This window comes from Chrysochloris asiatica, unplaced genomic scaffold, assembly GCF_000296735.1.
Source record: "Chrysochloris asiatica unplaced genomic scaffold, ChrAsi1.0 scaffold00017, whole genome shotgun sequence".
NCBI classification, from domain to species: Eukaryota; Metazoa; Chordata; class Mammalia; order Afrosoricida; family Chrysochloridae; genus Chrysochloris; species Chrysochloris asiatica.
This window is the reverse complement of record NW_006408535.1, coordinates 12,184,682-12,210,241: the sequence shown is the minus strand read 5'-3', so window position 1 is coordinate 12,210,241 and position 25,560 is coordinate 12,184,682. Positions and strand designations below refer to the sequence as shown.

The 25,560-nt window shown below is 38.4% G+C and overlaps 1 protein-coding gene across 2 annotated transcripts in view; it reads left to right on the top strand.

Moving 5' to 3' along the window:
• The window catches only part of KIAA0391 (KIAA0391 ortholog), a 199,061-nt gene that overhangs the window by 75,610 nt on the left and 97,891 nt on the right, over positions 1-25,560 (top strand). For both annotated transcript variants that reach the window (XM_006835348.1, XM_006835347.1), the window contains one exon: positions 4,056-4,163. In XM_006835348.1, coding sequence (XP_006835411.1) covers positions 4,056-4,163 — 108 coding nt within the window. The remainder of the gene's footprint in view (positions 1-4,055; positions 4,164-25,560) is intronic.

The following is a 25,560-nucleotide window of genomic DNA, read 5'->3' as shown; positions in this document are numbered from 1 at the left end:
TAGTCCACTAAGTCAATTTGTACCAATACCAGACCATTTCAGCTCACTAAAGCAGCATCGATGGACTCAAGCGTGGCAACAATAATGAAGTTGGCCTAGGATCAGGCAGTATTTTGTACTGCTGTGCATAAGGTCACTATGGGTCGGTACCGACTCAATGGCACCTAACAACAACAAAACAACAATACTTATATAGTAGTATAAGTCAGACATAAAAAAGCTATTATATAGTAGTATGTAAGTATGGGTCGGAACCAACTCTCTGGCACTTCACAACACAACTACAACAACATTTTATTTATTCATTCTTCTGTTAATGGATACTTGGGTTGTTTCTATCTTTTGACTGTTGTGAATAGTGCTACAATGAATATTGGTGTACAAGTATCTGAGTTCCTTCCTACTTTCAGTTTTTTCAGTAGGAGTGAATAGTGCTAGGTCAGATGCTACTTGTACTGCATAGAGTTTCTAATGGCTGATTTTTCAAAATTAGACCATTAGTCCTTTCTTTCCATGTGTCTCTGGGTGAACTCCAACACCAAAACCTTTTGATTAGCATCTGAACATGTTTACTGTTTCCACCATCCAGGGATTCTGAAGTACAATCATAGTTTTCTTCTATCTGTCTTGGAATCATGCTGTTGGTCCAGAAGTGATATAGAGTACAGATAAAGTTTTAAGGAGAGTGGTATGTCACATGTCACTGCACAACTGTCAAGCCCAAAAGTGATTCAAAGAAGTCTTTAGACTCACATATAAAGGCTTATATTTATTGCTAATTGTGATTCTGAAATAAAAACATTGTTGGGGACCGCAATCACTGAGATGTTGAGGCCCTGTTTCATGGACGAAAATCCAACACGGTGGCTCCACCCAGAATTGCTAGCCAGGGACCCTGAGGGCCAAAGGAAGTGACTTCCTGACATCCTGGGTTCACAGGCTTTTACGAACTCACTGCTGGGCTACCTCTGCATAATTTTCTTTGGTCTTATTCTTCATTCTATGCTTCTAACTCCAGTAACTGTAGCTTCTGAGAAAATGGTTTCTTATGTGCCTCTCAATGTCTCCACTGTGTTGGCAGTGCGTAGGGTCCTAGGAACAAATCTCTCTGAGGAACAAACTCTGGCCACCTGGCAAGCATGGCAAAACTGTTCTTTATCAAGTTATTGTTATATTTGATATTAACATAATACATGAGCCCTTGATACCCATGGACAAATATTAAAACAAAAGCTTCTTCTAAGGCCGAGGCTGTAAAAGTTCCAAAGGCAAGTTTGCAAGGGGGCTCTGGAGACAGTCTGCCCAAGGAATTCACTCAAAGTAGATTGGCAAATTCTGGAGTATTGTTCAAGGAATAATAGTGTCAGCCCTTCTAATCGTCCCCAGGTGTCCCTCTTCCTCCTGAAGGCCTAAGCCAGGTAGCTGAAACAGCATGACTCCTTCCAGACCTTTTGAATCCTTTTCTCACCTTTACCCATTCGAGATTAAGTGCTATAGGTATGTTAATTAGCCTTGAGAAACCTTGAGTCGCTGCCTTAGGATTTGAACCTAAAAAGTAATTTATAACAATTTGCTTGAATTTCTGGAAAATTAGGGATGTTAGATTATTAAAACAATTTGCGATGTATGTTTTAGAATTTGTTCCTGTAAATCATGGTGTCCTGTTTTGAACGATTAATCACATTTCACTTCTGTACCCTGTCTTAATAATCCCTTTCTTCCTTTGTGTAAGATCCCTCCCTGAAATAAAAGAAGGGCGCAGACTGAACCCTGTGTGCATTACTGCCTGCAGGGCGGTGCATTATTGCCTGCAGGGGCCATGATGCCTGTAATCTAGGGTCTGCCCGCCAGTCTTGTATCTACTCTAGTTTCAGGGTGTCTCTTTGTCTCTCTCGTCATGTCTTTGTGTGTATTCTTTTTCTATCTCTGTCGCTGCCAGATCTCCCTACTTCGTGAACCAAACTTCCCTGTCGAGGCAGGACCCTGACAAAACATGGTATGCAATTGTATGGGTAACTATGAAGGGGCTTCAAAAAGTTCATGGGACAGCCTACTTTGGTGAGTGGAACTAGACTCTTAAAAGCTTATGAGTGGACATCTAAGGTGCAACTATTGGTCCTTGCCTGTTTAGAGGAAAGAAGAGTGATAAAAATTGAAGACGCATGGAAACAATTTATCCAATGGACTAATGGACCACAGGATCACCAATCACCGTGACTTCATTGAGACCTGAAGAATTAGATGGTGCCCAGTTACCTTTGCCATCTGCTCTGAAAGGGATCACATTAGAAGGCCCTAGATAGAATGGGAGAAAATATGGAACAAAACATAAAATCATAAAAATGACCAAATTTACTGGTTGGACAGAGATGGGTGGAATCCCAAGTCTTTGGCCTTTAGTCATGTTTCAGGTCTGTAACTGAACTCTCACCCTTGAGGCTCACCTTTCAGTCAGGCAAGTAGATAGGTCTATAGGGAGAACAACAACACTCGTGAGGGATGCACACCATAGAATGGTCCACCAATTGAGATCAAATGGGTAACATTCACACATGGATAAAGTTCAGAAGGGTTGGGAAAGAAGGAGGAATGGAAATAAGAAACACAGGGAGGAAGTGGGATACATGATGTTACATTGAGGGGATTGTAATCACTGAGATGAAACAAATTGAATACGATTTGTTGAATGTAAAACTGATGATCATCTCTGTTAACCTTCACTTAATTTACAATAAAAAGTTTTTTAAAAACTAAGTGCCTCATACCAAAAAGAAAAAGTTTGTCGAAAAATTGAATTAAAAGATAACGTAATCTTCCCAGGAAATTTTTGAAGCTCTCTCATATATGGTTTTGTTGGTTACTGAAAAACTACTTTTTTTTTTACTATTTTTGCTTAAAAGTTATTACTAAATCAGTGGTTCATCTTATCCTTTCTGATGTCTTAAAAGTGAGGAAATATGATTACAGGCTATACTAAACAAAACAGAGACTAGAGAGTTCCTGATTAGATTTCATGTTGGCATACTTTAGGGTCTTGACCAAGTCATATCTCAAATCTCAGTTCTTTATTTTCTTGGTTGTTTTCTTCTTCCCCTTTTTTAAAAAAAATTGAGATTTAAATCTCACACCATAATGCTTACCCTTTTACAGTGCAGTGGTATTTAGTATATTCACAAGATTTTGCAGGCTTTGTTGTTGTTAAATGCCATTGAGTTCGTTCCGACCCATAATGATCCTGTACGAGGTTTCCAAGGAGCAGCTGGTGAGCTTTGAACTGCCGACCTTGCAGTTCAAACGACTTTGCAGTCTGGTGAATTAACTCATAGTGCCACATCAGTGCAGCATTTAGCATTATCTAATTCCAGAACATTGTCATTTCTCCAAGAAGAAGCCCTGTAACCATTAACAGTCATTCCCCATGACCTCTTCCCCCATAGTCCATAGCAACCATTAATCTACTTTCTGTCTCTATGGATTTGGCTGTTCTGGATATTTCATATAAATGGAGTCAAACATGATAACATGTGAAGCACTTTGTGAGCCGTAAAGTAATATGGAATTATAAGGTATATGTGATAATTATGTGGCACAGTGGGATAAAGCACTGGACCGCGTGGTCAGTTTGAATCACAAGGTTGGTTGTTCAAACTCTCCAGCCACTTCTTGGAAACTAAACAGGGTGGTTATGAGTCGAAACAAACTCGATGGCTCTTAACAACAACACATCCATTAGGCTGATTTTTTCATATTTTATTTTGAGAGCATCTTTGTATGTTTTTAATGGGTGAGTATTGTGAGTTACGGTGTCCTGGTATGGCGCTGTGGGTTAATACTCTAGACTTCAAGGTCAGTTTAAACCATAAGGTTGGCAGTTCAAGCTCACCAGCTGCTCCTTGGAAACCCTATTCTGGGTCGCTGTGGTCGGAACCAACTTGACGGCACTTATCAACAACAATTGTGAATTTTAGAAATAATTTTTTAGATCATATCAGTGTATTTATAATAAAATCTTTATCAATTATTTGTCAATGCTTTATCTGACTTTTCTATTTTAGGAACTTGAGAGATTTCAGAACTTTGTAAAGTCCTGTGCTCCTTTTGATATTGTCATCGATGGACTCAATGTTGCCAAAATGTTTCCTAAAGCTCGTGAATCGCAAGTTGTAAGTACAAATCTCTAGAAATATTTATTGTTACTGTGATCTTCCTTGGCACTTTTAGCTTCTCATTTTTCTTTTCCCTAAAATTAAATATCTAAAGGTGCCATAGTGACTAACAGCTTAGTCAAAGTTCACTCTTATCTCTCTGACTCTTAAGGGCTTAGCAAGAATGAGAAATTAAAGCATGAAGGGCTGGTTCAGTCCTTTTGTATACCTCTGTGTGGCACTATAAGATAAACATTGGACTGTTACTCAGCACCACCAATTGCTAGAGAGGTAGGCGGGTATCAATGACATATTTTTAGTGGATGATTTGGGTATACCATTCAGCATCTTAGAATGTTGAACTTCTATGGTGGCCCTGTTGGATAAGCACTGAACTGTTAACTGCAGGGTCAGCTGTTCAAAACCATCAGCTGCTCTGCTGGAGAAAGATGAGGCTTTGTCCTCTCATAAAGATTTTCAGCCTTAGACACTCTAAACTGGGTTGTTGTAAGTTGGAACTGACTCAGTGGCACTGGGTTTGGTTTGGCTTTTTAATAGATTCACATTCGTACTTAACATTATGGGGTGGTGGTGTTGTTAGGTGCTGTCAGGTTGGTTCTTACTCATAGAGACACTGTGTGCAACAAAACAGGACACCTGCCTGGTCCTGTGCCATCCTCACAATTGTTAAGTTTGAGCCCATTGTTGCTGCCACTTTGTCAGTCCATCTTCTTGGGGGTCTTCCCCTTTTTCACTGACCCTCCACTTTACCAAGCATGATGCCCTTCTTCAGTGGTTGATAACCCCTGACAACGTGTTCAGAGAATTAGAGAAGAAGTCTTGTCATGTTTGTCTCAAAGGAGCATTCTAGTTGTACTTCTAACAAGATAGATTTGTTAGTTCCTCTGGTGGTCTATGGTACTTTCACTATTCTTCTCCGACACAATAATTCAAATGCATCAATTCTTCTACTGTCTTCTTTATTCATTGTCCAACTTTCGCATGCATATAAGGAGATTGAAAATACCACGGTGTGGGCAGGCACACCTTACTCTCAAATTGGTATTTTTGCTCTTGAGAACTTTAAAGAGATCTTTGGCAGCAGATTTTCTTAATGCAGTCCTCATTTGATTTGCTGCTTCCATGAGTGTTGATTGTGGGCCCAAGATAAATGAAACCTTTGACAACTTTAATCATTTCTCCATTCATTATGATTTATTTATTAGTCTATTTTTGAGGATATTTGCTTTCTTTACATTGAGGTGCAATCCATACTGAAGACTGTGGTCCTGATCTTCATCAGTAAGTATTTTAAATCCTCTTTGCTTCTTGCAGACAAGGTTGTGCTATCTGCATATCATAAGTTAAGGCGTCTTCTTCCAATCCTGATGCCATCCATGGTCTTCTTCATATAATGCAACTTCTTGGATTATGTGCTTAGCATAAGGATTGAATAAGCATGATGAAAGGATATAATCCTGGCACATATTTCTTCTGATTTTAAACCATTCAATATCATTGTGTTCTGTTATAACGACTTCCCCTTGGTCTGTGTACAGGTTCCTCATGAGCACAATTAAGTGTTATGGATTACCCATTCTTCATAGTGTTATCCATAGTTTGTGATGATCCACACAGTTGAAAGCCTTTGCATACATATATTTCTGGTATTCTCTGCTTTCAGGCAAGATCCATCTGATGTCAGTAATGATATCCCTCGTTTCAAGTCCTCTTCTGAATCGGGCTTGAATTTCTGGCAGTTCCCTGCCAATGTACTGGTTCAACCGTTTGTGAATTATCTTCAGCAACATTTTACTTACATGTGATATTAATGATATTGTTCGATGATATCTGCATTCTATTGGGTCACCTTTCTTTGGAATAGGCCCAAATATGGATCTCTTTCAATCAGTTGGCCAGTAGTTGTCTTCCAAATTTCTTGGTATAGACTAGTGAGGGTTTCCAAAGCTACATCAGTTTGTTGAAACATTTCGATTTGTATTGAGCCTATTCCTGGAGCCTTGTTTTCCACCATTGCTTTCAGTGCAGCTTGCACTTCTTCCTTCATTTCCATTGGTTCTTGATCATATGCTTCCTCTTGAAATGGTTGAACACTGACCGATTCTTTTTATTATAGCGACTCTGTGTGTTCCATCTTCTTATGATGCTTTCTGCATCATTTAGTATTTTTCCCATAGAATCCTTCAGTATTTCAGGTTGACAATTGAATTATTTTTTCAGTTCTTTCAGCTTAAGAAATGCTGAGCGTGTTTTTCCTTTTCAGCTTTCCAGTGCCAGGTCTTTGCATATTTCATTATAATACTTGACTTTGTATTCTTGAGCTGCCCTTTGAAATTTTTGTTCAGCTGTTTTAATTCCTCATTTCTTCCATTTGCTTTAGCTTCTCCACTCTCAAGTGCAAGTTTGATAAGTCTCTTCTGACATCCATTTTGATTTTGTTTTTTCTCTTTCCTGTCTTTTCAGTGACCTTTTGCTTCTTCATGTAAGATGTTCATGATGTTATCTCACAACTCTTCGGGTCTTCAGTCATTAGTATCTAATGCATCAAATCCGTTCTTGAGGTGGCCTCTAAATTCAACTGGGATATATTCAAGGTTATATTTTGGCTCTTATGATCTTGTTTTAATTTTCTTCAGCTTCAGCCTCAACTTTTGTTGTTGTTAGGTGCTGTTGAGTTGGTTCCGATTTATATCAACCCTTTGCACAACAGAATGAAGCACTGCCTGGTCCTGCACCATCCTCACGATTGTTTTTGACCCCTTTCTATGTCACTGTGTTATCCATCTCCTTGGGGATCTTCCTATTTTCTGCTGACCCTCCACTTTACCAATCACGATATCGTCCAAGGAAGGATGCCTCCTGATAACATTGCCATCTGTGTTTTAGGAACATTCTGGCTGCACTTCTTCTAAGACGGATTTGTTTGTTCTTCTGGCAGTCCCTCTTACTTTTAATATTCTTCTCTTAACACCATCATTCAAATGCATTGATTCTTCTATGGTCTTCCTGAACTTGAGTATGAGCAATTGATAGTCTGTTCCACAGTATATATCTGGCCTGTTTGACTGATGATATTGAGCTTCCCCATTGTCTCTTTCCACAGTTGTAGTCAATTTGATTCCTGTGTATTCCATCTGGTGAGGTCCATGTGTATAAACTGCCTTTCATGATTTTGAAAAAAGGTATTTGCAATGAATAAGTCATTGGTCTTTCAAAATTCCATCATGATACCTCCAGCATCGTTTCTGTCACCAAGGTCTTACTTAACCAACTACTGATCCTACCTCTTTATTTCCAACTTTTGCATTCCAATTACTAATAATTATCAATGTATCTTGGTTTACATGCTTGACCAATATTAAACTGGAGAAGGTGGTGGTTGTTGTTTTTAGGTGCCATCGAGTTGGTACTGACCCATAGCGACCTTATGCACAGCAGAAGGAAACACTGCCCGATCCTGGGCCAACCTCACTACTATTGCCATGCTCGAGTCCATGGATTGATGTCAGAAGAAAGTTGGCAGCCACCGTGTAGAGTTGAGGCTTGCTGGTGGCTGTCATTGCCTGGGCATGCACAGATGCAGCCATACACAACATACAAATATATCTATTTTTCCACTTGTCACCTCAATTGAGTTAGTTGTATGAGGGGACTTTAAAAAGTTTATAGAAAATGGAATTTTTTAAAAAATGGAATTTTTCTATGAACTTTTTGAAGTCCGCTTATATTGGTAGCTTCATACACTGTTCAGTTTCAAACGAAAACTTAACTTTAAGTATTTGTCAAAGGTTTTCTGACAGTACAGTACAAAGCAGTATAAATTGACACTTTTCTCAGACTGTGGTGCAGAACTTTAAAGCTAAGGAGCGATTTTTGTGATTAAGTTTAAAATTTTTTATATTGTCACTCAGACTGCAAACTTTTCTAACAAAAGCAGCGTAGACATTTAAGAGAAATTAATTAACTTCCAGAATGGTAGACGTCACAGAAGGAAAAAGCAGTAATTGAATGTAAACTACAGGTACCAGTTTCCATTGCTGTTGAGTCAACATTGACTTAGGGCAATCCCATGTGTGTCAGAGTTGAACTGTGCTCAGTGGGTTTTTCAGTGGCTGATTTTTCAAAACGAGATTCCCAAGCCTTTTTTCCCAAGTACCTCTTGGTGGACTTGAACTTCCATCCTTTTGGTTAGCAGTTGAATACATTAACTGTTTTCACTACCCAGGGACTCTGAAATAGAGTGATAGCTAAGTACTCTTCAGTCTATCTTGAAGTCATACTATTCTTCCTAAAAGTGTTGTGAAAGTATAGATGAAGAACACAGGTTTTAAGGAGAGTGGTGTGTCATGTGTCACTGTGAGGGTATGCACAGCTACCAAGGCCAAAATTGATTCAGAGAAGCCTTTAGACCCATATATGAAAGTTTATATTTAAATGCTAATTGAAATTTTGAAAAGAATATTGCATAGAATTGTAAGGATAAATATATGGTTTTGTTGGTTGTTAAAAAAAAGTACACCTTTTTAGTTTATTTTTTCTTAAAAGTTATTACTTAATCAGTGGTATATTTTATAGTTTCTGGGGTCTTAATGATGCAGAAATAATGGTTATAGAATATACTAAATAGAACTGGAAACTAGAGTTCCTGCTTATATTTCAAGTTGACATACTTTGCGGAATTGATCAAGTCATATCTCATTTCTTCATTGTCTGCACTGTTTTCCTTTTTAAATTTATTAGTCTGTTGAAATTTAATTTATATACCATAATCTTCATCCTTTTAAAGTATACGGTACGATGATATTTAATATATTTACAAGATTGCACAAGCACTAACACTAATTCCAAAACATTTTCATCTCCCTAAAAAGACACCATGCAACCATTAGCAATCACTCCCTCATTACCCCTTCCTGACAGCTCTTGGTGGTGGTGGTGGTAGTGTGCCATGGAGTCAGTTCCAACTCATAGTGACCCGTACAGGGTTTCTGAGGCTGTAAATCTTTACAGGAGCAGAAAACCTCATCGTTCTTCCAAAGAACAGATAGTAGTTTTGAACTGCTGACTTTGAGACTAGCAAGAATCTATTTTCTGTCTCTATGAAGTACTGGTGTAGAGCTGAAGTATAAGTACTAGACCACAAGGTTAGTTTGAACCACAAGGTTGGCGGTTCAAATTCATCAGCCGCTCCTCAGAAACCCTATACGGGGTTGCTATGAGTTGGACCCGACTCGGTGGCATTTGATAACAACAACAACATGATTTGCCTATTCTGGAATTTTAATAAATGGGCTTATGCAATACATATATTACCTCATGTTTCTGGCTTCTTTTAGTTAGTATAATGTTTTCAGAATTTTATTCTATTGCATAGATATGCCATATTTATTTATTTATCCATTCATCAATTGTTGAACATTTGAGTTCTTTCCACTTCTTGGCTATAATGAATAATGCTGCTGTGAACATTTATGTACAATGATTTTGTTTAAATACTTGTTTTCAGTTCCTTTGGGTATGTACTTAAATGTAGAATTACTGGATCATATGATAACTCGTTTAATTTTTTAAGGCACTACCTATTTTTTCAAAGTGGCTGCATCATTTTATATTCCCACCAGCAGTGCTGTTGTTGTTGTTAGGTGCAGTTAAGTCATTTCCGACTCCTAGCGACCCTGTGCACAACAAAGCAAAACACTGGCTGGTCCTGCACCTTCCTTTCAATTGTTGCTGTCAATCCATCTCCTTGAGGGTCAGTTCATTTCCTTGAAGTCCTTCCTCTTTTTCACGGACCTTCTACTTTACCAAGCATGATGTCCTTCCCTAGGGACTGTTCCCTCATCGCAACATGTCCAACGTACAAATGATGAAGTCTTACCATCTTCACTTTTATGGAGCACTTTGGTTGTACTTTTTCCAAGACACATTTGTTTGTTCTTTTGCCTTGTGGTAAGACAGCAACAGGATCAAACGGAACAATTGTGAGGATGGCGTAGGACCAGGCAGTCTTCATTCTGTTGTGCATAGGGTCACTATGAGTAGGACCCGACTTGATACGGACCCTAACAGCAACACTTTGACTTACCCTCGTAAATTCTTCAAACATACCAAACTTCTTGTAGCCTCAAGAGTTTTGTACTTGTTACTCCTTCAGCCTGTAAGGTGCTTCTCTCATCAAATGTTGCCCCTTTAGAGGAGTCTTCCCTTGTGCTTCTAAATTAACCCCGCTCTCCTTATTCACCCTTTGCCCATGTTCTCAATTAGATACCATAATTTACTTGTGTGCTGGATTAAAAAAGAACACTTGATGATTTTCATCATTGGCGTATTTAGTTCCTCTCATCAAGAGATGAGAGTCTGTTTCCTGACCTCTTGAATCTGGACTTGTTTTATGACTATTTTGACATTAGAAAGTGGCAGAGTAATGTTGTAGGACTTCAAGAAAAGAGTCAAGAGGCCATGCAGTTTGTGCTTTGTGAACCAGTCCAGATTAATCTCCTTGAGGATGAGATCCCAGTTGGAGAGACCAGGGGCCAGCTCAGCTGAGACCCCTGACATGTGAGTGAGGTCGTATGAGATCACAGAGGCCACATGACCCAAGCAACTTGCCAAGTGACTGTGAGCAAATGAGTGAGCCCAAGTCGTACTATGTGGGCCAGAAAACTTGCCTAGCTGAGTCCCACCCAAATTGCTAATCCAAAGTATTATGAGAAAATTATTTTTAAATTTTAAGTTTGGGGGTAGTTTATTACATAGCCATATATAATTAATTTAGTTCCTTCATTTGTTAAGTGCTGTCGAGTTGGTTCCAACTCAGTGACACTGTATAGCATTTCCACGGAATGGGTGGTGGGTTTGAACCACCAGCCTTGCAGTTAGCAGTCCAGTGCTTATCCTACAGCACCATACTAGGACTCCTTCATAGCTTCTAGTATCTGCAGTTACCTTATACGTTTTCTTCACTTTTATCAGTATCTTCCATTGAAATCTAAATACTCTGAGATTGGAAATCTTCTGTTATATCCTCAGAATTAAGAAATTGCTTTGTGCATGATAAGTACTTGGTAGATATGAATGAAAGTATAGCCTGCTGGATTATGTAACCCGTTGGAGACCACATCTAAAAGGCTTTGTGAATTTTATTCTTGGTAACTTGCTTTAGTTGTTAGCTTTGGGATCTAAGTTAAATTACTTAACCTTGATCTCGGCTAAATTACTTAACCTCCTGGTGCCTCATGTGAATATTAAATGAGGAGGGATGAGTGTGTGCAGCACCTGGCACACAGTCCAATAAATTTTAAAGGGAAAAAAAGCTAACAACTTGAGAGTCTGTTTAGTTGTCCATGGTCTTAACTTTGTAGAAACAAAAACACAATAGCTTTTTATGATATTTTTCGTCTTCTGATTTCAATAACTGATAATCTTACTAATTAAAAAAAAATTAGTCTTGGGTGTTTATTCCTTTTGAAATGCTACTTAGACTCAAAACTGGAGTTACTAAGTAAATGGCCAACTTTTATTAAAGGAGCTAAGTAAGAAGGATATGTACAGTATACATAAAAATGAAAATCTGCATGTATAATTCAGAATAATCTGGATTATGCTGCAGTAATAAACAATCCCAGTGTGGTGCTGTAAGAGAAGCGCTGCACTGCTTGTTGCGAGGTTGATGGTTCAAATCTACCAGCCTCTCCTTAGAAACCCTATGATGGTGGTGATTATGTGCCACTGAGTCGGTTCTGACTCATAGGGAGCCTGTGTAGTGTATCCGAGGCTGTAGATCTTTATGGGAGCAGAAAGCCTCATCTTCTCCTGTGGAGCAACTGGTAGATTTGCACTACTGACCTTGCAGTTAGCAGTCCAGCTCGTAAGCACTGAAACTACCAGGGCTCCTTACAGGGTCACTAGGACTTGGAATCGACTTGATGGTACTTAACAATAACAATAAACAATCCAAACTTGTGATTTAAAATCACTTCTTGTTCATGCTGTATGTCCATTGTGGGTCATCTGTGTCATCATCATCCTCATTCTAGGACCCAAACCAACTGAAATAACCCCAGTACCCTGGGCAGAGGGAAAAGGAAAGTGGTGAGACTCGTTGGCTGGTAAAACTTCTGCTCAGAATTGATAAACTCACTTCTGCTTCTATTTAATTAGCCAATGCAAGTTACATAGCCTCATCTGAGTTCAACAAAGCCGAGAGAGCAAGCCTACCATGTGCCTGCGAGGAGAAAGTATTCTTGAATCAGTATTACTGACTACCACACTGAGGTTGGGTAAGGAGCTCTGGTAGCGTAGTGGTTACGAATCGGGCTGTGAACCTTAAGGTCAGCGGTTCGAAACTACCAGCCGCTCCGCGGGAGAAAGATGAGGCTTTCTACTCCCGTAAGGATTTACACCCTCGGAAACCCTGTACAGGGTCGCTATGGGTCGGAACCGACTCGACGGCACTTAACAACAACAACAACACTGAGGTTGGTGGTGTCTTGCTTCTGATCGCAGTAACCATCAACTTTATCCCAGGAGCTAGAAATGAGTTCCAGCATGTCACTTCACGTTGTTTATTTTTCAGTAACAAGTACTGGATTTTTAAAAATCAATTACTTCCTTTGCTGTTCTTTTATGGGGCAAGATGCTTTTACTGATTATTTTTCCTAGAATTATCACAGTGGGAATTCTAAAATTCACACTTTACATATGCTTTCACAACTTTCATTTTAAGAAAAGGAGTTTTTTTTAGGAGCCACCAAGTTGTCATTAATATTTGGTTATGTGGGATTGCCTTGAGGGTCCAGGGACAATCTATTCACCTTTCACCTAGAAACCAAAAGGATATAAAGTGGAAAGTTTCTTATCTTACATCTTTTCCTCATTTCTCCTCTCTTTCCTACACACCTACCCATGAATCAGTCTTAAATGCTTTTGTTCCTCGTATGTTTTACATCTTGCCTTTTAATGCTTCTGGTGAAGGATGTATAGAGAATAAAAAGACACATCCTGCTAGCTGTTCAAAATTCTGCACCTGGTTTCTGTAGATACCCAAGAATTGGGTAAAATGGTGTTAGCAAAATGGCAATTTATAATGTTATTTAAAAAAATTATGGCCAGATATCAGCATTGAGTGCTTTCATTCTTACAGCATGATTGGGGGATTGAATAGAAAGTTTGCTGGAAACACTGTAGAAATTGTTTTGTTCACCATCACTTAGTTGGTTTTAGTATTTGGAGAGAAAAATGGAAGCAAGCTTGTTGTTAAGTGCTGTGGAAGCAAAGGTATTAGCCACTGAAGGTCATTTGGCAGTAATGTTTACTAAGCAGTGAGTTCGCAGTTTTTTCTGTCACCCAAGTTATTTTATTTCTTTCTTTTGATTTACCTACTTGTAAATGTTTCAGTACCGTAAAGAACCTAAGACACAGTAAACTATGTTCAGTGTTTTTGTGTGTACATAGTCTGACCATATTCTATTGTCCAAACTGTTGGAGGTTGGACACCAACTATGCTTGAAATTATACTTAAATGAAGGGAAAGTAGTAAGAAAATGAATAAGTAAATGTTATGTTTGTGATGACAAATGTTAGATAGATATACAACTGGAATTTTTATTGTACATATTTCACTTTTAAATACTCTTCTACATAAATTCTTCTGCTTGAAAACTGTCTCCTAAGGGCTGGCTGGGGAGGTGGAATGTCTTATTCATGGGTTCCCAAAGCTTGTGCTGTTCCCAAAGCTTGTGCTGTTGCTACTGTTGTCAAGGATCACACTGTCCCCATTTCTGCTTTGAGGAAGTGTTTGAATAATTTTTCTTTCTGCATTGAAATCTAGAATCCAAAATTTACCATTATTCCCCGTCTGTTTTTACGTGAAGTCTTTTGGATTAGTAAGGATTGGAAATGATGGATGGTTGGAGAGAACTTCTAAGATTTTTCTTCATTTTGGTCAGCTGGTTAACAGTACTTTCTTTGAAATGGAATTTAAAGGTGGTTCTTAACATGTTTTAGGGCTAGGATTTAACACAAGCAATTAATTACTATATTTTTATGTAAAGAATTCTCCTTATAATTTTTTTTTGCCAACCTCACCCTCCCCGCAGGGTATTTCCTTAAGCACACTATGTTAATTTTTTACAGCAACATGTTAAAAAAAAGGATTGTGTTCTTATGAAATTATCTTGGGGTCTGGGTGCAGTTGGCAAAACAAAACCAAACAAAACCACATAACATGCATTATTTGTGTAAAAATAAAGTAATCCAGTTATTTCTGGATTAAACTTTAATGTGATTTGCCTAGGGTCTATTAAATTTGTACTCATGCTTTCTTATTTCAGCACTAGTGTTGTTTTACTCCTTATCAAGTCGCTTCCTACAGGGAGGCTCCAATTTAAAAGTAAGTCATGTGCTCCAAGTACCTAAATTATTATTTGAAACGTAAGTTCATTTTCTCTTGCAAGTAGCAAGTAAAGATGGTTGGGTTTTCAGTTAACCCACAAAAGTCAGTCTATGGTTAAACTGCCTTTAACATGTGTTAAACAGAGTTTGATGTTGGAAATAAAAATGTTAAAATATAAATAGTTTCTTCCCTGGAACTCCCAGCTAATTTTGGTGTTATATGTAATAACTAAGTGGTTCATCTTTGATTGACTTCATAACTAACTGATTTAAATATCCTTGCTTGAAACAAAAATTATTAGAGCTTCCTGTTGTAGCTTAAAAGTGGGCCTGATTAAATTTAAAAACAAATCATAGCTTTATACTGAATTTATCATCATGATGATTAGCATTATTAAACAGTAGATGATTTCATTCAGGTCCTAAAAAAGACATATTTATCACTTTGAAGCACAAAGTCAGGATTTATGCCTAAGGAATTTAACTTCAGAGCCAGTGCCCTTAACCTATACTACATCTTTTTTCTTTTTTTTGAAAATGAAATCTTTCCCTTTTTTTCTTTGTGAACAATAGATAGTATAAAATTTTCAGTTATCCAGTATGTACTTTTGGTTAAATGCATTCGTATTTTCCTAGCTGGTAAATATACATAAGAATTTAAATCTCTTTGATTTAAATTAAATATATCCAATGTTGGACATATTGAAAGACCTCTTTAAAGTGTTCAAGAGCAAAGATATCAATTTGAGGACTAAGGTATGCCTGACCCAAGCCATGATATTGTCAATAGACTCATCTGCATGTGAAAATTGGACAAAGAATAAGGAAGACTGTAGAAGAATTGATACATTTGAGTTATGGCGTTGGGGAACAATATTGAAAGTACCATGGTCTGCCAGAAGAACAAATAAATCTGTGTTGGAAGTACAACCAGAATGCTCTTTAGAAGCCAGGATGGCTGGACTTTGTCTCTCATACTTCAGACATATTATCAGGAGGGACCAGTCCCTGGAGAAGTATACTATGAATGGTAAAGTGGAGGGTGAGCAAAAGGGAGAAAGACCCCCAACTAGATGGATTGTTACAGTGGCACCAGCAATGGGCTCAAGGTTAGCGACAATTGTGAAGTTGATGCATGACTGGGCAGTGTTTTGTTCTGTTGTGTATAAGGTCACTATGAGTCGGTACTTTGACTTGTTAGTACAGTGATCAAAGTTTATGATATTAAATTACATGTCCAACATTGTTGTTGTTAGGTGCTATCAAGTCGGTTTCAACTCACAGTGACCTTATACATAACAGAACAAAACATTGTCCAGTCCTCCACTATCGTCACAACTGTTACTATGCTTGAGCCCATTGCTGGTGCCACTGTGACAGTCCATCTAGTTGGGGATCTTTATCGCTCACCCTCTACTTTACCAAGCATAGTGTCCTCCTCCAGGGACTGGTCCCTCCTGACAATATGTTTGAAGTATGAGAGACAAAGTCCAGCCATCCAGGCTTCTAACACAGATCTATTTGTTCTTTTGGCAGTCCATGGTACCTTCAATATTCTTCTCCAACATCAATTCTTCTACAGTCTTCCTTATTCTTTTTCCAACTTTCCCATGCATATGAGGTTATTGAAAATGCCATAGCTTGGGTCAGGCATACCTTAGTTCTCAAACTGACACTTTTGCTCTTCAATGCTTTAAAGAGGTCTTGTGCAGTAGATTTGCCCAATGCAATACGTCTTTTGATTTCTTGACGGCTGCTTCCATGAGTGTTGATGGTTGATCCAAACAAAATGAAGTCTTTGACAACTCCAATCTTTTTTCCATTTATGTGGATGCTATTTATTGATCCAGTGGTAGGTAAGGTGCAATCCATAGCTAAGGCTGTGGTCTTCGATCTTCATCATTAAGTATTTTAAGTCCTCTTCACTGTATCAAGCAGGGTTGTATCATTTGCATATCATAGGTTGTTAATTGGAGTCTTCCTCCAATCCTGATGCCATGTTTTTCTTCATGTAATCCAGCTTCTCAGATTATTTGTTCAGCATACAGATTGAATAAGTATGGTGAAAGAATACAACCCTGGCACACTCCTTTCCTAATTTTAAACAATTCAGTATTCCCTTGTTCTGTTCCAACAACTGCCTCATAGTCTATGTACAGGTTCCTCATGAACACAATTAAGTGTTCTGGAATACTCATACTTTACAGTGTTGTCTATAACTTGTCATGATCCACACAATCGAAAGCCTTTGTGTAGTCAATAAAGCACAGGTAAACAGGAAGAGCACTAAGGTGCCTAATAATAAAAGCCCAGATTGTCTAGAACAGACTGTTAGTGGAATTATGGATGTCAAAGGCAATTCTGATGAATGCTTAGAAGGAAGTGAGGACAGCTGTAACACTACAGATGGCACAGATGGAGAGAGGTAACAGAGAAACTGCAGCAGACAAACCAGGAAACCAAGACAGGATAAGGGCTGGTCCACAGAACAAGAGAACTGAGACTTCCTGGAGGCTTCCTGGTGGAGTAGGGTGCCTTTGGGCATTTGTCAGCAGTATTAGGCTCTCTGATCTACCGAGCTAGAGAGCTGAGTGCCTTCAGGCCAAGGCTTACTACATGAAGTGAGGTGCTTCTTGGCACTTCTCAGTAGAGCTAATGAGCTTTCTAACACTTTTTCTCTAGTAGAACAGAGACCATATTGGTGTCTACGAATCAGGAAGCAGACACTGAAGTAACAAGGTGCATGGGAAACAGAGCTGTTTCATTCTCAAAAGGTCATGACCTCTGGGTTCTCAAAAGGAGGATCTAATGTTTCTAAAGGTGGGACTACAGTTCCCTAAGGTTCAGAGTTGGACACATTTTTTTTTATACTTATTGTTCTCCTGATTATCAAAGTAAATCTATTCATTATAGAAAATTTGGCAACAGATAAAAACATAAAAACGGTTTTCTTTCCATTGTTGAACATCTAATATTTATGGCTTTTAAAAAATACATACCTACCCAATTATAATCTTTGATGTTGGTAGTTGTTCATCTGTCATAAAAGAGAAATTTATCTTTATCCTTTAATCTAATTTTGGAAAAATTATAATTTAAAAGAATAGCTTTATTTTAATAACAAAAAGCTATGACTCCTGGTGTCACTGCGGTAGGTTCAGCATTGGCCTGCAAACCACAAGGTCAGCAGTTCAAACCCACCAACTGTTCCTTGGGAACCCTATACAGGGTCGCTATGAGTCAGAACTGACTTGATAGCACTTAAGGATGACAATAACAATAAGAAACTTATATGTGTGTCATAATGTGGATTTTAAAACCAAGACGAAAATAAGTAACACCATGCTTACAGAGAGCAGTGTTCAGCAACCTGAGCCATATGAAGGATAGCCAAGAAATTAGAAGTAGCAAAGAATGTGCTATGAAGAGTCAAAACCAATGGTGAAAATCATCCTGTTAATGATAGCAACAGTGATTATCAACATAATAATAGTAGTAACCAGCTATTCAGGGTCTTATATGAACTAATCTCTCTGCATTCTTTTTCTCATTTAATACTCAAGAATCCGATAAGGCTGACATTACAAGGGTACTTCAAAAAGTTAGTGGAAAAATGGGATGAAAAGATGAAGGAATTTTTCCAGGAACTTTTTGAAGTCGCCTCATATGAGGGAACAGCCTTACTTGTTCAAGATCACAAGCTGATAAGTGAGATCATATCTAATTATCTTCAGCATCTCAAGTACATCACTTACAAGAGAATGATCAGGCTTTTGCCTAGAACTTTCTACTTTATTTATACATAGTCCTCCAGTCCACTACTTTCTGAAGAACAGCAAATCAAGTATGTGTCCATAGGATTGGGGGAGAGTGTTTAGATACCTGCTAGAGTCAGGCAGTGTTACAGTAAGGAGAAGAGACTGCTAAACAGGTGTGTGTGTTGGGGGGTGGTAGTGGCGGGGGCACGAAACGGAATAAAAAAACAACAGCAAAATACAGTCTTCTGGATCCACTTAGCAAGTCAGATAGCTCAGTAGCCTCAAAGGCTATTATTTCATTAAAGAAGTAGAGTACAATTTTTAATGTTCAAAAACATTAACATATGTAAACTATTCTGTTTCAGAAGGTAAACAAATTGTAGTATTTTTGGACACTTTATAATTGCAAATATTCTGTTTCAGAAGTCGGAAAAAATTAAAATATGTTTTAGAACGTTTTCCCTCACAAATGGTGTGAGAAGTTTTATTGCTTATCAGGAAATACACTCATGTGATATCAGAACTATATGCTTATTGTTGTGGTAGTTGGTGGTTATGTGCTGTGTTTTCCAACTCATAGCGTCCCTGTACTGGGTTTCTGAGGCTTTAAATCTATACAGGAGCAGAAAGCCTCATCTTTCTCCTACAGGACAGCTGATAGTTTCCAACTGCTGACCCTGAGATTAGCAGCCGATTTGTAACCACTATGCTACCAGAGCTCCTTATGTTCTTATTGTAGATATCAGAAAATGTTAACCAGGCATTCTCTTATATTGTAAACAAATGTAAATTAGTTCAATTTTTGTTGAGTCAACTTGGCAGTATATTAACTCAAAGTATACTGTGATTTATCAGTTCTACTTCTAGGAACCTATTCTGCAGTAATATTTGTACAAGCACAGATAGTTTTTTTTTTTAATGTTTATTATATCTTCGTTTATTAATAACAAAAACTACAAGTATTCAGAAGCCAACTGAATACATCAGGTGAGTTATATGTACTGACATGGAAAGGTATCCATGATACACAAAAAAGACAGGTTAAAAATATTATTTACAGGATGATCTCATAAACAGTTCTTTAAAAACATGTTTAATAGTATAAACATAAAGCACTAACGTTTCTGCAATATTCAATAGAATACTGATTCTCCAGTGTTTTGTGTGCAGCACAGTCACCTGGAGGGTTTGTTAAGGCAGGGATTGCTGACCTCACCCCACAGTTTCTGATTCAGAAGCCTGGGGTGGAGTCGATAATTGGCATTTCTACAAAGAACCTGTGTGATGCTGATGCTGCTGGTTTGGGGATCACATTTTGAGAACACTGTCATAGAAGAACAGTTTCTCTGAAGTGCACCCATGCTGTTTTACAAAAAAACATGTGATTTTTAGAAGTTAAATAGTTCATTTTTAGACGTTAAATAGTGGTTCTTACATTGGAAATACATTTTTAGTTAAATATAGGAAACTCATTTTAGTGAATAGCAGCTTGGTCCAAAGAATGATACACTTCCATTTTCAAAATTAAAAAGGTGTCACGTTTTCATAGCCAACAATTACCAACATTAGTATTATTATGGCTTAAGTTACCTAGAGCATGAGTTTTAAAATATAGACATAGAAAGAGACAAATATCTTACATAGTGTGAACAGTTAAGCATCTGTTTGGCTACCGGAATCCACTTAGAGGTGCCTTGGAAGGAAGGCCTGGTGAGCTACTTCGGAAAGATCACAACCATTGAAAACCTTACAGAGCACAGTTCTGCTCTGAAACACACAAGGTTGCATGGGTTTTTGGAGTCAACTCTGCGACAACAGGTAACTTAACCTAAGTGTATGCAGCATAACCTGGGAAAGCCGGAACCTGTGTGAGGTGGAAACCTATTAGAGAAGGAAAACCCAAATGTTTTCCAATAAAACAAGCTTTAGAAAAGTGATCAGACTGCACCTTATCAACATGGAAAACGTGCAAGACCCAAAAAATGCAGAGCAGCCATCCCATCGAATTTCAGCTCCTACAGGGTTCAGTGTTTACTCGTGTCTCATGTTAAATAACCCAAGGAGAAAGTTTTAATTGGGTGAAACCTGAGTCTGAATGTGATTATGTAGAATAATAAAGCAATAAAATAGCATGTTTTCCCCTAGGGAATCATAAGTATCACCCAAACCAATCACTTTGAGTATGGATTCATAGGCGTAAAATCTGAAGAAAGAATGTGGAAACCACAAACTTGGACTACGTATCTTAAAGCAGCTAACTGGTAGTAGCATTTCAATCCTATTTCTTAGGGTTTAGGAAAGGCTGGTAAGAGTAATCTGTGAGTTTATATCATGAAAATAAAAGTAGATCTAATCTTGATTTATTATTTTAAAAGTAGTTCCATCTGGCTAGTCAAAACCTGGGAAGATAAATGGCTGTTAATGGATAACAAGGTCAGAATTCTCTGAAGAGCACAGAGTGGTTCTTGACTTTCTTACTATTCATCTTTCATGGCTTAATAACTCAGGGAGGTCACATTGCCCTGGGTCCAACAATATCAAGCTGACTAGGTACTTCCTTCCAGTCCATGTGCTGCAACACCCACTCCTCCTGCTTCACACGTGTAGGAGTTCTGTTTTGCCATGTGCCTACTAAAATAGCCTGTACTACTCAGAATTCTTACATGTTGTTGTTAGGTGCGTCAAGTCAGTTCCGACTCATAGCAACCCTATCTACAACAGAATGAAAACACAGCCTGGTCCTACGCCATCCTCATAGTTGTTGCTATGTTTGAACCCATTGTGTTGATCCATCTCGTCTTCCTCTTTTAGATGACCCTCTGCTCTACCAAGCATGACCTCTTTCTCTAGGGACAGAGCTTACATCCTTCCTTATAACATGTCCAAAATACATGAGACGAAGTCTTGACATTCTCGCTTCTATGGAGCATTCTGGCTAGAATTCTTCAAGACAGATTTGTTAACTCTTAAACATACCAACTGCTAGTGAAATGAATTGTTGTTGTTGTTGTTGTTACGTGCCGTGGAGTTGGTTCCGACTCATAGCAACCCTGCATAGGGTTTCCGAGGCTGTAAATCTTTACGGGAGCAGAAAGCCTCATTTTTCTCCTGTGGAACAGCTGGTAGTTTCGAACTGCTAACCATGAGATTAGCACCCCGATTTGTAACCATATGCTACCAGAGCTCCTTAATGAAATGAATTATCAGTCGTCAAATAGGATTTTCAGTGAAGTGATCAGAGAATAAGTGGATTTTCGGTGACGTTAGAGTAAGTAGAAAAATGAATGCAGCCAGTCACAATTTCCATAGTGAATTTGGCTTATCTTTTTCTTTCCAAATGTCCTAGAAAGGTACACTTTGCATAGTGTTTGAAACAAAATTTCCCCAGCTGCACTGGTCCAGTGATAGAGTATCTAAGAACAACATTGTTAGGAACACAGCATTGTCAAGCTCCCAGTATTGGTTATCACTCAAGCAAAATCTTAATGTCAAGTTGATTTCCTGTCTTGATGTGTCATTGATAATGTTTGTGTAATAACTATTTGAGGTGTGGTTAACATTGTCTTTGTGAATCACTATTGTGTGTACCTTGCTTCCATGACAGTACTTTAAAACACCCTTCTCAGGAATGTGTTAAGTTACCTATGAAGATATAATACCTATTTTCACCAACACTTTTAAAAATGTATAATTTTAAGGTAAGTTATTACAGAATGAGTAGTGAATTTACTTAAACTTTTAAATCGAAGTATATAAATTTTTTTCTTCTTCTTAGGTTAAAAGGTTTGTTATTGTTTTTTTTCCTAGCTTTTTACTGTGAACTGAGTGAAGGTTTACAGAGCAGATCCTTAGATGCACATTCAAGAAGTCATATACTTTGTTTCATTACATGTTTGCAGTCACCTCCATGTTCTAACAGTTAACATTTACCCTCTTCTCACTGTAACTATTGCATTCCTCCCTGTGGTTTCCACTATCTTCATCTTTCCTCTGCTAACCTCCTTCTTGTTATTGCCTGCCCTGCCACCCATGTTAACATGTGTCTGCCCTCTAGCCCATGAATAATTTTCCTCTCCCCTACCCTGATGCTCTGGTAGCGTGGTAATGGTGATCATATGTTGTGGAGTCGGTTCTGACTCATAGTGACCCTGCACAGGGTTTCTGAGGCTGTAAATCTTTATAGGAGCAGAACGCCTCATCTTTCTCCTGCGGAACCTCTGGTAGTTTCGAACTGCTGACCTTGAAGTCAGCAGCCCGATTCGTAACCGCTACACTACCAGAGCTCCTTTCTGGTCATCAGGAGAGCATGAGGGGAAAAGAAGAAATCACACCTTTTCTGTTTCCCAGGCGAATCTGCTCTGATTCCAGGCCTCCCTCTGATGCCAAAGCTGCTCACAAGATGGTCAAGCTATGTCTAGCCAGCCAGCTGTTCACCAGTCAGTGTCCTGTTGACATCCCTTCTTGCTGTCTCCTTGAAGCAAGCACTCCATCCACCTCTCTAACCTTTCTTCTGAAGTTCAGGGTGCCAACATTTTTATCTGTGTCTGTTTTATTTTTTTTTTTTTCCTTTATATCTTTGTTATAGAGGGTCTCTGTAGTATGTCTCTCTAGTCTGCCATCTTGCTGGATGTTCCCTATAAATTATTCTTACCAAATTATTACAATGGTATCATGCTACAGGGTAAGTACTAGACTGCTAACTGCAAAGTTGGTCGTTCAAACCCACCAGCCTCTCCTCAGAAACCCTATACAGGGTCATTATGAGTTGGAACTCACTCAACAGCACACAAGAACAACAATACTCTATTAATAATAATTAATTTTGTGTTAACATATTTATTTGAAAAAAAATTAAATTTCCTCTTAGTATAGTTTCTATCTCAAACATTTCATTAGTAAAGTCTATCTTTTTCTCCTAGTCAAATAAAATTAAGATCAATTGATTAAAATCAATTCAGATCATAGATTTTATTGCAGTGATTTAGATGCGTGGTTTTTCCCTAGGTAGTATTAGAGAGGGTGTATAGCTCCCTAGAGTGTCACCTCCCTACTCCAAAGTGGATATTCTTTATTTATAGATTATTTCTACCCACCTTACTTCATAAACAATATGATGGTTATTGTTGTTGTTAAGTGCCATCGAGTCGATTCCGACCCATAGCGACAGGGTTTGTGAGGAGCAGCTGGTGAGGTTGAACCACCAGCCTTATAGTTCAAACAGCTTTGCGGTCCTAGTGCATTAACCCAAGCACTGCACCAGGACTCTAGTAATGTATAAAATACAGAAAAGTACATTGAAGTTAAAACAAGCAAAGGGACAAAAGGAAAATGGTTGTTGTTAGGTGCTGTTGAGTTGCTTTCAACTTGACAACTATGTACAACAGAACAAAACACTGCCCTGCCCTACACCGTGCTCACAATCAATGGTCTGTTTGAGCTGTTACAGCCACTGTATTAATCCATGTCATTGAAGGTCTTCTTCCTTTTTTCTGACCCTCAACTTTACTAAGCATGATGTCCTTTTCCAGGGACTGATCTCTTCTGATAACATGTCCAAAGTACATGAGACAAAGTCTCATCATCCTTAATTCTAAGGAGCATTCTGGCTGAACTTCTTCCAAGATAGATTTGTTCCTTCTTCTGGCAGTCAGTATTCTTTACCAACACCATAATTCAAAGGGTGTCAATTCTTTGGTCTTCCTTAATCCTTGTCCAGCTTTTGTGTGCATATGTTCAAATCCTATGTCTTGAGTCAAGTGCATCTTAGTCCTCAAACAATTTGAAGAGAGGTCTTTCCAGCAAATTTGCCCGATGCAACATGTCATTTGATTTCTTGACTGCTGTTAACCATGGGCATTGATTGTAGTTCCAAGTAAAATGAAGTTCTTGACAACTTCAGTTTTTTTTCTGTTTATCATAATGCTGCTTATAATGCTCATAATTGGTCCAATTGTAAGGACTGAGGTTGAGGTGTATTGTATACAGAAGACTGTAGTCTTTGATCTTCATCAATAAGTGCTTCAAGTTTTCTTCCCTTTCAGCAAGCAAGGCTGTGTGATGTATGTCACAGGTTGTTGATGAATCTTTTTTCAATCCCGAGTTTTGAGGTTGGTACACAAAATGCATACTATGAAGTGCTCTACTAATTTAGCTGTATATTCTGTGCCAACAAATTTGAAGATGAAAACATGATGACTTAAGAACAGTGGACTCATCTTTTTATCTTTTTGCACATCATTCCTCCTATGCTGCTCCCTACAATCTCATTATAAACATAATATCTTTTTAAATATAGATCTAAAGAGATTCTCAAGATGTAGGGTGGGAGAAAGCAAAAATATCAGAACTGTAGAAATGGAGCTGTTTGAACACACTTCTAATTCTGGTATACCTTCCAAGGGAGTGCTTTCCATTCTAAGTGATTTGTAGGATTCTGGTGTACATGGGATTTCTATGAGTCACATCAACTTTATGGTACATTAACAACAACAATTGTTCAGGAAAAGTATTATTATTCCTAATATTGAAATTGTTTCTTTGATGAGTCCCTCATGCTGCGTATCAGTGGGGTACACTGAATGCTATTATGTATCCTTATGGTGAGCACGGTGGCTCCATGTGATAAACACTGGACTATGAACCACAATGTCCATGGTTTGAGCCTGCCAGCTGCTCTGTGGGAGAAAGATAAGGCTTTCTGCTCCTGTGAAGATTTAAAGCCTTGGAAACCCTATATAGTGTCGCTATGAGTTGGAACTGACTCCATGGCACTTAACAAAAACAACACCACCCTTATGACTAGAGATTGTATTGTGTAAACGTCAGCAGTAAAGGGATCAGAAGGAGCAGTAGATGAGGTTGAGAGAGGCCTCTGAAGGCTCTAGACAGGCTACCATAACTCACCGTCACTAGTGCTCTAAAGTTGGTCAGAGAACCTGATAGCAGGACTGATGCCCCTTCACCCCTTTGGAAAAAGAGCAAGCTGGTCCCCTGCAGGTTCACAATTAAAAAAATTTATCATTTTAGTTTTATTGCAATTTTCAAATCTAATAGGAAAGCATACATTCTTAATATTCCTGTTATGTAGCAGGCATGCTAAGATGTGAAGAGATATTCTGGTGAGTTCAAGTATCAGAATGGCCTTTGATATTTGTTAAATAATTATGTTGTTGTTAAGTGCCATCGAGCCAGTTCTAACCCATAGTGACCCTGTATAGGGTTGTTGAGGAGCAGCTGGTGAGCTT